The sequence below is a fragment of the Indicator indicator genome, chromosome 23, assembly GCF_027791375.1.
Source record: "Indicator indicator isolate 239-I01 chromosome 23, UM_Iind_1.1, whole genome shotgun sequence".
NCBI classification, from domain to species: Eukaryota; Metazoa; Chordata; class Aves; order Piciformes; family Indicatoridae; genus Indicator; species Indicator indicator.
In genome coordinates, this window is record NC_072032.1 from 16,104,147 (window position 1) to 16,117,208 (window position 13,062).

General features: G+C 36.0%; 1 protein-coding gene across 3 annotated transcripts in view; it reads right to left on the reverse strand.

The window, feature by feature from the left end:
• SLIT2 (slit guidance ligand 2) overlaps positions 1 to 13,062 on the reverse strand; it is a 199,614-nt gene that overhangs the window by 65,312 nt on the left and 121,240 nt on the right. For 2 of the 3 annotated variants that reach the window (XM_054391585.1, XM_054391584.1), the window contains exons 6-9: positions 10,248 to 10,319; positions 6,289 to 6,360; positions 3,416 to 3,579; positions 1,079 to 1,217 (exon numbers count right to left, since the gene is read on the reverse strand). In XM_054391585.1, coding sequence (XP_054247560.1) covers positions 1,079 to 1,217; positions 3,416 to 3,579; positions 6,289 to 6,360; positions 10,248 to 10,319 — 447 coding nt within the window. Of the gene's footprint in view, positions 1 to 1,078; positions 1,218 to 2,926; positions 2,939 to 3,415; positions 3,580 to 6,288; positions 6,361 to 10,247; positions 10,320 to 13,062 lie in introns of all 3 variants that reach the window. The other variant, XM_054391586.1, reaches the window with a different exon arrangement.

Genomic DNA, 13,062 nt, shown 5'->3' on the forward strand with positions numbered 1-13,062 from the left:
CTCTGTAGGGCAGAGAAACTTGCCCAGAGAAAGGGAATTTGGAAGTATTACAGATTTTTCAAATGTTGCTGTCAATTAAGTATGTTTAGAAAATCAGATGCCAACGTTCATTTGAAAATGAAGAAAAAGATTGACAAATATAAAAAAGTACTGAAAAGAGTGGACAACATCCAGCCCACGTGAAATAGAAATGTAAGGTCAGTTTTCTTGTGGCATATCTAAGAATCTGCTGATGGTGGTATTATAAAAATCAATGAAGTAATAATAATTTGTCTGTTAAAGCCTGCATGTCCTTCAGAAAGCAACAGGGAACCAGCTCATTTCTCTTTTCCTTTCTCCCTGGGAACTGGGGAGCTCCTGCCAAACCATGTGCTTAAAATGGTGATTAAGATAATAAAGCCATGTGTGTGGGAACTGTATAATGGTGGCAGAAATACAGCACTCCCTGTGCTCTTCTGCCTTGCATTCAGCAGCTCCTCAGCCTTCTCAACGCTGCTGTGACAGCATGGTCTCATCTCTGCAGATGTTTACTGTCAACTACCATTCTGGCACACTGACAACATTATCACATAAACACTAAGTGAAAAACCAAGTATTTCATGGAATACAATTGTTCTTTCTAATCTAATCTCAAGGGTTTGCTATAAGCAACACACTTTGAAAATGAAGCTTTAAAACACTTTTTAATTATTGTATGATAACAATATAAGAACATCTCAATCTCATCTCAATCAAGCAGAGAAGACCAAAACAAAGTGAATTCAAACCAGAGATACCAGCTACGATGAAGAAAATTTTTATCCCAGCCAAAACCAGCAGCCCTGAAGGCAACAGGGTTTATAGCCTGTAGAAAAGTCAATATTCCCAAACTCTTTTAAACCAATTCATTGTTGTATCTGTGGATTGTGAGTAGTGCCTCCAAAACTAACTCAGAACAGAACAGAAAGGTCTTAACTATTTTCATATAGCTGCATATTCATTTTACATCTGAATGTGAATTTATGGAAATACCGAGAATGAATACATAGGAAAAAACCTGTTTTCTGGAAGTTAATTGAAAAAAAGTCAGATTACTCACATTTCAGTAATGGTTTCTGGCAGGTTGGTTGGGATGTCAGTAAGGCCTTTCCCACGACAGTCCACAATGTTGTTGCTACAGGTGCATGCAGTGGGGCAATGCAGGACACTGCAGGAGGGGGCCATGAAGGAGTGGTGACCTGCAAGGGAAAATTGTTTCTCCTAAAATTACATGATACTGCCCATCAGCAGGACCAGTTTACCTCAACAGTAAACCAGCACATTTTACACTTCCTTGAAAAATTTAAGACAGAACTTCTAAAATAAACATTGCAGCCTACCAATACTTTTGAACTGCATTAATTTAAATACCCAACACCATGTTGATACAGTGCTGAGAGATGGAAGACAAATGCTCAACTACTACATAATTGTTCCATTTCTTTAGCAAATCCCATTCTAAATCCTTTTTGTATAAGTGATCAGTTTTTAAGTGTATTTTTTATTGTGGTTTTAAAAGCTAATTACAGGTTTTTTAGCTTTCAGAATTTTGCACAGTACTAAAAATGCCAACAGAAACGAATGAACTGAAAGTGTCCCACTAGTTCTGTTCTGATCTGCAAATACTTATTTATCTATCAGTTATATATTGTTTACATAACATTTTAGAGTTATGATATTTTCATATAGTAACACAAATATAAATAAAAGCTTTGACTTCACAGCTCATATCTCATTCTCTGTGTTAGCTCAGCAGACTTCTTCCTCCCACAAGCTACCAGTCTTACAAACTCATGTGACAGATTTACACAACTCCTTCCCCCAGGTTTTTGTGCTGTATGTTGATCTTGGCATTTATAATTGCATTTAAGTATAATCACTTCTGCATATTTTAGAAAGTAAACAACTTACATTTTTTCCTGCAAATAGATAGATTGCACTTTTTTAACATATTAATGCAATAATTTTAATGACAGAGAATTGCTGTTTTGTACAGAAAGGCACAAAGGGATGAGGAAGGCAGGAAGCCCTCTTTTTCTTTCTAGAAGAGCTAGAGACTGTTTTGAAATTGTCAGGGGAAAAAAATCTGTGTTATGAAACCACAACTTAATCTAATATCTCTCTCACTATATTTAATGCCATGTGCTAACACAGGAAAGTTATATTGACAATGTAATTATAGCCAGTGCTGTTCCTACTTACAACTTCAAGTAACAACAGCTCCAGTTTTAAATTACCAAAAAGCTTAGCTTTTTGGAGATAGCAGTTTACAATCTAACGATTCTATTTCACGTTTATGTATGCGTTATAGAAGTACAAACAGTTGCCAAAACTAATACCACTTACTATTCTTTTTACACTAACAGGCTTGAATATTTCACTTGCCTTAATCAAAAATACAGCAATTCAGGGAGAAAACATGACTATCCCCCTTCCTCAAAATCAGCACGGTTACAGCCAAATTATAAAACTGTTCTTGAGACAGGCTGTGCAGCCTTATGATTTGCAAATAAGATAGATGAAGTGATCTTATTAGGAGCCCTTTTAAGCCTACATAAAGAAAGAATTAATGTTAAGAACACTGTTGGCATTTGCCATGCAATTATGACAGTGCCCGGCACTTAGATATCGGAGGTTATTTAATAGGGACAAAATATTGTGCTCTATTGTAAAACCATAGAACTCTGCAAATTTTCGACATATTTTGCAATAGATTTCTGGAGAACTGTAGAAAATAAACGAGTGGAAACAACCCTCCTGAATCACTGAAAAGACAGATAGCTATATTCCAGCTAGGTTTTTTTGGTGTTTCCAAAGAAACTTGTGAAACAGTAGACCAAGTTTACAGAAAATTTTCAGTCTGAGTGTAAAAATATTTAAATAAGAAAAAATATTTAAATAAACTTGCCTTCTTCCTCATCTAGAAGATATGAATGAAGGAAAAAAACAAATTGAATAGAGAAAATGTGATTAGTAACGAACTGTTAGTCATTATTTCATATTAGAAAATAACGTGATGCACTAAGGGACACCAATAACATGCAGAAAGTTACTTGTGAATCAGAGTATTATTTAAATTGCAGATGATAACAACAAGAAAAAGCAACAACTTGAAAAGTCAAAAGAGAGGAATGCCTTGTGACTAAAGGCCTTATGTTCTCAATCAGTGCATCTTTCACTTCATTTTCTGCACCTCTCCCCCTCAAATACCCTTGTAGAATGCGCTATAATCTGTGTGAAACCAGCATTTGCACAGGTTTTGTCAGGACAGAAGCACTCCCACACAGGATACAAACAATGATAGAAATGATCAGTTAAATTTTTAAATAAACATTAATGCCTGCATTAGGAAAAAGGTTTCAGAAGAGGACTTGGTGAGTGAATCTATTTCCCTTACCGCTGCAAACGAACTCCCGTTTTTGGACCTCAGCTACGTTGTGTCCCCGGAGGTGGGCCGGCCCCATGCACTGGGTGTAGAGGCCGACCCGCGGCCGCTGCCGCAGCCAGTCAGACAGCCAGGCCAGGTGGCAGTCGCAGTAGAGGTTGTTGGAGTGAAGACGACTGCATTGGAAAGAAACACATCAATACCTTGAAAGCAGGAGGAACAAACAGAAGAACTACCAACCGATTCGCCCAGCCCCCCCTTTCAGCAAGCAATTATACAAATTCATATAATAATTCATTATAATATAAATATAATAATAAATATAATAATAATTTATAATAAAATTTGTTAAAGAGGAATCCATTTTTCATATCTTTCTTTGAAAGTCTGGGATTTAAATGCTAATATATCAAACTATACAAGCAGAAAAATCACTTTTTATTCATGGTCTAATTAATTGGAAGGAAAGTGAAGACTTCCTAATAAAGTAACCTATCTGTTGTTTCTTTTATCTTGTCTAAAAGAAGGAAGTAAATATATAACGGTTTGAAAGCTGCCGTGAGACTCTTTACTCCAGATCTGTACAAACAGTGAATAAGAGAAAAACGTCTCAAGTAAATTGCTCTAAAGTGATAATATATTGTAAGAGGGAAAAAAGTAAAATAAAATAGAGTTAACAGAAGATTTCGTTTCCTATTAGATATATCTGTAAGTCTGGCCATTATTAGTCTCTATAGAAACAGCCTGCAAAATCCCTTTAACAGGTCAAATTCATTTTCTGCTGAACAAGACAGAGTAATAACTCAATATAAAACACCTTCTTTCACATCCCTTTTCTGATTTCCTCTCTTTTTGTTTAATCACAGAAAGGGGGATTAAGTGCTTTTGGCTCCTAGGGACCTACTTTCTAAGCAATGCCTGAAATTAAAAAGACCAAATGGCAGCAAGCGATGGAATTAAGTAAGTTGCCTCTTTTGTTGGCAGGGTCTGACACAAGACCATGGCTCCTTGCCAAATGGCAAAAAGCACTTTGCCATTGATAAAATTCCAGACAAATGTATTTGTTAAATTAGGTAAATTACTTTTCTCTGGCTCTTACATTTTCTGAAACTACAGAAAAGGATGTCCACAGCTATTAATCAAATTCTTATTCAGAATCATCCATAACAAAGTAATGTCATTTGGGTCCTTTTTAGCTGATGCACTCAATACTAACTAACTGGAAAGGAAGTGCAAGAAAATCAGAGCTTAGACAATTCTGTTAAATCTATTAAAAAAAAAATCCATTTATTCCATTTATTCATGGAATAAATCCACATTCCATGAAATGTGGAACCAACATAAACCAAAGATTTTAACTAACTCACCTTCCCCCCCATAAATGACTGGGTGCTTTGCAAATATAGCTCACAGTAGAGCACACACAATTCTGTACAGTCTGTAGCCAGCTGTGGGCAACAACTCCATCACAAATCAGAATTAATGCTACCAAAATCAATATGGTTACACAAGCATATTCAAACTGCAAAAAAGATGTTACAGCTATAATCTAGGGCTCTATGCCTCCATTTTCTTTTGGTTCCAAATAAATTTTCCAAAGATTAAGTACCTCATGAAAAAAAAACCCACAAATGATGCTAATTCGATTCACTGCAATTTGTGGTGCAGCATATAAACTGTATTTGAAGGTTTGAAAGAGGTACAGACATTCATGTTTTCAAGTCTTAAACCTGAATGAAATTTCCATCCTCAAAATATAACTGAGGCCACCAAAAGTCCATGGTCAGCATTATTTGAGTACTCTTGTATTTGTCTATGCAAGAAGAGTTACAATTCCATTATGAAATCAAGAGAACTGCTCACCTTCAGTTACCAATGGTATGCTAACCTAGGTAAATAGCCCTACTACTTTCAAAACGGTTGTGCAACCCAACGTTTGAGAAACAAAACAGACAGGCTCTTTGTAAAGTTCTTTAACAGAAAGGGTTACTCTTGAACTCTGAGAGAAACATTCCATTCATTTTGATTCCCACATTTCACTGAAAAATTTGACTCTTCAGGACTAAACTTCGATATATTCTGGTTTTGCCACTCAACACGATATACATTTATTCTTAGTTCAGAGCATAGAAAAGAAATAAACCCAAACTATTTTGGATTAGAAGCCTGAAGTGGTCTTCTATGAAAGTCATAACCTCTAAAAAGGGGGACCTTATTGTAAATGCTGACACAACCTTAATTATAATAGCACTACCGGATGGTGCTATAATTTTATGTTACAGAGAATGCTGGAGAGCCAGTTTAGTTTAATTAGGTCTGCTACGGGTACAGTAATAAAAGCATACGGATTTCCCATTTATCACATCTGACAGCCAATCAAAGAGTCTTCCCTGTTCCTAAATGAAATGTGACCCATTCAATAGCTCAAAGTAAAACAAATTTTTGACTTTCAAAAAACATCAATTTCTTTCTCTTTACAGCTGTAACATATGAAGGAGAATCTCCCCTGTCCTCATCTTTTTCATTAGAAGGTGAGGCTTTCCTGCAGCTGAAGAGTGCTTTAAGGAAAACACTATTTGGGAAAAGGCCATGAAACCATTATTATTGACTTATTCATTCCACATCCTAAAAAAGCTGATGGAGAAGGATGCAACTGCTTCTTTATCTCCTGAGCTCCAAGTGTCAGCTTTGGGGTCACTCGTTAGCATTACCCTTCAGAATTATCTGGCATAAACACACAGACTACGCTTACCAACTTCATGATACCTCAAAATAGGTTTAAATTGAGCTTATGTTTTCTTTGCTTGTGTATTTATAGAACACTGAGGTATAAATGATATACTGGACCAATTAAAATGGCAGCTCATTGCAGTGGGACTACTTACAATGTTCTGAGTTTGGGCATATGGTTGAAACTCGCCACGGACAGTCGTGTGATGTTGTTGTTGTTGAGAGTGCTGCAAAGTCAAGAAGAAGCACATTAATGTGTCACAGTTATGTCACATTTACTACACTTCTAAAAAAGGCATAGCCTAATGAAGAACATGGGGTACTTTTTTTAGGGACAGGTATCAGGTAATAAGACCACGCTTTTAGATATATTTTTTCTCCTGTTCAAACCATTCCATTAATAATCCCAAATAATCTGAGGTCCCAGTCATCTATTCACTCAAACAAACCTTTCACTAATATTAAGAACATATACGGCATTCAAGCTAAGACTGTTATCTTGATGTAAAAAAAAAAAAAAAAAGAGTTCTTGAAGAAAATGCCTTGATTCTAGGACTCTGTTTTCTCTTTCTGGCTTCTGATAGGCCACATTTTTTGACAGAGGACACAAGTTCAAGATCTGACTCTTTTTTTTCCCCAAAAATTTTAGGAAAATATTAACTCTGGGCTGCAACTAGCTTTTATATGAAACAAAATTGCTGTAGATGATCCAGAACTGTGTGCTATACAAAGAAGAAGTTAGGAATTGTAACACTTTAGCAAAATAATAATTTAAATTTTAGACAAGGTACCTGGAACTTGAAATAGGCACAAACCTTTGCTAACTGCTGGCTAGCACAGACCTGTTATACTCAGGAAGTGGAATTTGCAATGAGAATGAAACCTTATGAACAATTCTGCAGTTTAATATTGTCTTTAGGCTGTAAATAAAATACAAACAAGCTTGTCTCCAGAACAAGCAAACAAGTGATTAAATTTACAGTTTTGACATAGAGGTTATTAATTCGAGCTGAATGGGATTTTAAACACGTAACTACAGCACTACTAAAAATTAAATGCCACTGACCAAACCATTTTTCTGTTTTTAAACATGAAGTGGTTTCTTTTTTCCCTATCTTTTCCTTTAAAAAACCAAACCAACAAACAAAAAACACCCACAAAGTTTAATTTACACTCATCTTGAATAAATTTTTTAAGTACTCTTCTGATCCTGAAACACAGGAAGGTAAATTCACAGCACCCTGAACAGGATCAAGCTAGACACATCCACAGTAACCAAGCAATTAACTAACTGGTGCAATGGGCTGCATTTTTCCTTTCTGTGCTTACTCATTCCATGTCCTAAATGTTTATTACACTGTGCACAGAGGCTCTTCCCTGTGTGCACTTAAGGCTACATAAACAAAAAGGGGAATTATGCAAAGAAAAAGAGAGAATCACTGCCTTTTCCAAAACAGAACAAAACCTGAAACAACAGAAAATGGCTAAATGAGTATATCCACAAAAGATGTATGAATGGATAAATGACTACAAGTAAATCTTGGCAGCATTTTCTTACCATGTCCACATGGTAAATGACACTTACCAGTGTTCTTCCATTTTAACTTATTAAAAGGTTTTAAAATAATATATTTTCAGTGAAGTGAATGGAAATTAGTGCATATTTCCACAGTCCTTAGTTATTTAAAAAAAGGTGTACCTACAAATGTTTTTGCTTTCAATTTCAGATTTTTGGTGTTTGTCTTGCACGAGCTATTAACATATTTTTGCAAGGGTACAGAAAAGTATCAGGAGGAGACATTAGGGATACATAAGGAATTAAATAATTTAGCTAACTAAAGATGGAAATGTTTGATTTCATTACAGAGATATAATTATAAAAAAGTAAAAAAGTTGACTCAATACTTTTACCTAAGTGCTATGTACTACCACAAGGACTACAATGACTGAAACACTTATTATTTAGTTTCTTAGATGCTTCTATTTTTAAAATATGACAGCAATAAATATTTTCCCATAGTCTGTTCCCCTAGTACAGCAGGTTTTCTCTTTAAAAAATTAAGAAAAAAAAAAAAAGGGAAAATTTAAATTTCATAGCTGTTCACATTATATGATTTTGCATTTCAGAATTGTCCAGATTTCAGGTTAATTTTGTATCTTTAACATCAACAGCCACTAGGATTCTTCAATTCTTTAACCAACATCTAAGCCTGTCACAGTGGCAAACATTTCAAATTGTCACTGAAGAGGATTACAATCGATTTAGAAGCTTTAACTTATACTTGCAGTTGTGAAGTAATATACACATTCTGTGCTTAAGTAGAATAATTAACTCCAAATGAAAACAAAATATGTAGACTTCTTTGCTACTCAGTGCATATTCAGTATGGTCTGATCTACATTCTTTAAGCCACATTGGCAAGGAAACTATTAGATACAAACTCTTAAGTGCTGTTTGAAATAGCTATCTCAATTTTTAAGAACTTAATCTTGACATCATTACTTATCCCACAACATAATCACATAAGATACTGAACATTGAATTGTGTATTTGAATAATGCTACTATAAGATTCTAACTACCAACTTTTTCAGCAGAGTATTATTTTAACAGTTCCCACCCTTTTTTTTTTATTCATTGAAACCAGTGTGAAAATTTTACCACTTCATCTGGCAAGGATGAATTCTTTAGAACATCAAGAAATGGCAAGCATTAAAAACTGCAGAAAATACTAGTTTATTTTTAAACATACATTTAACACTCACTTGCAAAGAAAGGCTTGCAATAAAAAATATAATCACCAGAATAAGCCATCACTGGAAAAGTTATTTTCTCATATACGTGAGTTCCAAAGATAAAAATCTCAGAGCATCAGGTTTACTGACAGACAATCAACAATCCATCAACTTCACAATTAGATGTAATCTTGAAGCTACAGTACAATTTACATGGCTTCATGCCATAAGTTAACAATAGGCTTGTTACTCTACGATTGCAGGGTACAAAAATTAAACGGAGCTGTCAGATTCATTTACTCATAAGTAAGACCAACTATTGCTTAATAATAAAATCCTTCCCACAAGTGGCTCACATATTCTTTAGCTTCTTGGATATATAGACACTACCTATAGCCAGAGAAACTTCAGAATCTTAAGCAAGCTAAACAAAACACAGCCAAACCCCCCTCCCTCCTCTTCCTCGAGCTGCTGTCATTTACCAAGTGTGATTCAAACTAACATGAAGTAACTCCCTGATGCTCAAAGTCATTTACTTCTCTTAATGTAGAAAGCCCAGGAAAAAAAGGTGACATTTTGACTGGCAGAACAAGTATTTCAGGAACAAGTCCTGTGCCTCAGGTTCTTTGGGAACTGAGGCACTTTGCTCATCACAGTATCTTTTCTGAGGTCAGGGGTCACTGATGATAACTTTTGTTCCCTTTAACCTCACTGATGACCACTTTGAGACAGTGAGAAAAAGTGTGCAAAAGAGTATTGGAATGCCAGCCTTCAGGGATATAAAGACAGACATTTTGCTACACACATATTGATGCACACAACTCAGAATATTGAACATTAAAAATGTTAAATGTTAAAAATGTTAAAGAAAAATCCATGTGGAGACACTGAACATCTTAACACACAGTGGTGCTTGACAGAAAAGTGCCTGTTAGAAAACATCCCAGGTAGTCAAACAGATATTGTATATTGTTTCTTAGGCAGAGTCTGAAAGATCAAATTGATGTCAGAGGATACAACAAAGGCAATGCTGAAATGCTCTCCAACAGTGATGGATAATTTACAAAATTAATTGGATTCAGCAATACTGCCCTCCCCATTTTAAAGGGAAATACATTCTTTTCTTACAGTATGTCCCATCTGCTTCTTTCCTTTCTTTCCTTTAAACTTGTGCTTAATGGCTGTCTGACAGACTAAAGGAGTATCTCTGCCTCTCCGCATTTTTTTACCATTTTCTAGCACATGGCAGCAGGTTATTTTAAGACATCTTTTCACTAGACCATCCTGACACCAGGCTGCAGCTTGCAGATAAGCTTTTACATTAGTACTCCCCAGACACTGAGCTCTTTCTACAAGTAAGAGATACAAGGGATACTTACAGCACTTCCAGGTCACGCAGAGCCCTAAACGCCCCATCTTCAATGCAGCTGATCTGGTTGTAATCCAGTTGCCTGTTAAACAGATTAGGAATGTATTTGTAAGGGAGACGAGCACTGGCAGCGTTAGGTGCAGAGAAAGCCTTGCTGAGGGGCTGCCTGAGCTAGGCCACGCTCTCTGAAACGCTCTGGTACGTGTGAGGCTGTCAGACAGCACGCTGGCCTGGGTGCTGCCACAGAAATCCCGTCCTTTTCTCAACTGTCTGCGTAAAACAGCAGCGCTGGGAAAGCTCCAGTAAATAATAACTGCACCTTATATTAAATGCCAAAGGAATGCAATTTCATTACATCAAGAAAAGCTATCCATTAAAAGCTCTCAGCATCATCTTGCTGAAACAATTTCATTAAGGTAAAGGACGGTAAATCACTTAATGTCACACGCATCCCCTCGGTGACCTAACAAAATCCATTTATCAGAGCAGCCCAGCTGCATGTTAATTCCAGCCGCCGCAGCAGGGACCGGCCAGAGGCACCCCTTTTCGGGGTCTCTCTGGTCACCTCAACCAGGTGGGAGGTGCAGGGGTGAGGGGGGCAGGATCTAGAATATTACCTTTAAGAGCATTTCTATACGTAGAAAGAATAGTGTCCAAGGTTTTACATACTTGGTTACTTATCTCCTTTACTACTGCTCCAAAGGAAACTAGTAGTTCTGCTGTAACCTTCAGTGTGCACTTCTGCATCTACTTTGTGCTCTGTGCAATTATATGCAGATAGGAGGTTGGAATGGAGCACTTGAATTCTCAACATAAAAATCAGCAATCCCTCCCATACATTATTAATCTTTAAGTATTAAGTTATGAAAAATTTACATTTGTTTCTCTGAAGAATATTACCTTTTCAATTCAAAACACTGATACAGCACATACTACTCAATTAAAAAAAGTCTGCTCAAAATACCTACCCTACAAATATAAAATCCTAGATTCTTTGCTGATAAAAGCTTTTCCTGTAAATACTGCAACACAACATACACATTTCAGGACACAACTTGCAAACTTTAAATAACCAGAAGATTCTTCTCCAAGCTGGTAACTTGTCATAATATATATGAGTAAATATGTATGAACCATACTAAGAAAACTAACAAAATAGAAATGAACTCTGCCCTTCTGCCTTCAATTATGTATTAGCTAGGAGGGCTAATGAGACTTTTACCAAAGCATCTTCTGTGATTCTTTGATAACATTTTACTTTATTAATAGATCATCACACCTGCTGTTGAATGTAATGTACCAACTTCTATAAAGTTCTTCTGGTTTCATACACATTTTTCATCTGAATTACTACTACACTGGAATAACTGTAACAGTGTCTGGTTTTCTGTGTACTGGAAGCTAAATGCAAACTATCATTTCCTGAGTATGATCTTTAGTCATTTTGGTGCAATGTTACAGCACCAGTTCTGCAGTGTTGGAATATTTAAGCCTTCTTTCTTAGCTCTTTCAATTTTTACTAATGAATTTCACTTAACAATTAAGTTAATAGCTTTTTTATTTTAAAGAGGTAAAATATATACACAGTACAATTCTCTAACCTCTTGAACAATTTATCAAAGCTATTTAAATTAGTACAATGGCATGAAATGTTACCCTTGACACAATACAAAAGAGAAATTGTTTCCAGACAAATTGGAAAAATCTTTTAATGCCATCAAATTTGCCTAATGCAGTCTGCAGGTTAATCTGTAAAAGGGTGAGCTGTATGTTTGCCCATATCTTATTATCCTTAGCTGTCAATGTATAAATCAGTGCTGACACAGCTTCTACTAAATCATCCACATTATACACAAAGGGAAATCTTTTAACAGTAGAGAAAGTACTTGAGCAAATCTTGTCCTACACAAACTGAAAGGTGGATTTCTTCCACTAGCCTGGCAGCAGTTGTGACGCACCCGAAAACTTTTGGACTTCTTCCTTTAATGAGTCACCATGACCACTACCTTAGTGAAGGGTGAGTTCTTTTCATTCATATCTTCTTACCAGAAAGATTACGTACTTTGCATTGAACTAATTAATTGGTCTCGGTCTGGCGGAAGGGAATTTTGCAGGTGGGAGAGGAAAAATACTTTGTACGTTTGTAAATTATTGTCTTTTAAAAAGATTCTACTGTCTTCATGTTTTAGATGATCTTCTCTCAGTTTTGACCATGGTACAAAATGATCACACAACCAGGAATAACAATTGGCATGTTTTATGCTTTTTAAGCACGACTTTGAAGCCTAAGTGCCTGGCTTGAATAGCACTTTGTGGGTTTTGTGTTAAGATAAAGACATCAGCTGCATTAGATTATGATGTCTCTCTAACAGATATATTGAAGCAGCCTGTATTTTTTTGGATAAGACCAGTGTCTGATAGAAAGCTGTGTGAGAGCTAAAGCTTAAGACATAAGCAAGAATGCTAGAGAAAACAAAACAAAACAAAAAACCCACCCCACAACATACTTCTCTAAGTTATATTTATATTTTTATTTCAGCATAATGAATTTCAAAACCACACACAGAAATCTACACTACAGTAATGAAACTTTTCACACCAACACATTATTGAGCATACCAACAAACCTAACTGCACTATACAAAGCTTTTTTCCTCTTCCTGAGAGTTTTTTGCAGTATTAAAACACCCTAACAAGAGAAGCTGATCAGACCAGCAACTCTGTCCCATTCTCATCCTTCCTCCCCTGAGTCTCTCTCTTCATCATCTTTCCCTCTGCCCCATCTCCATATTGGGTCTCTCCATCCTTTTGGAAAGTCACTATTC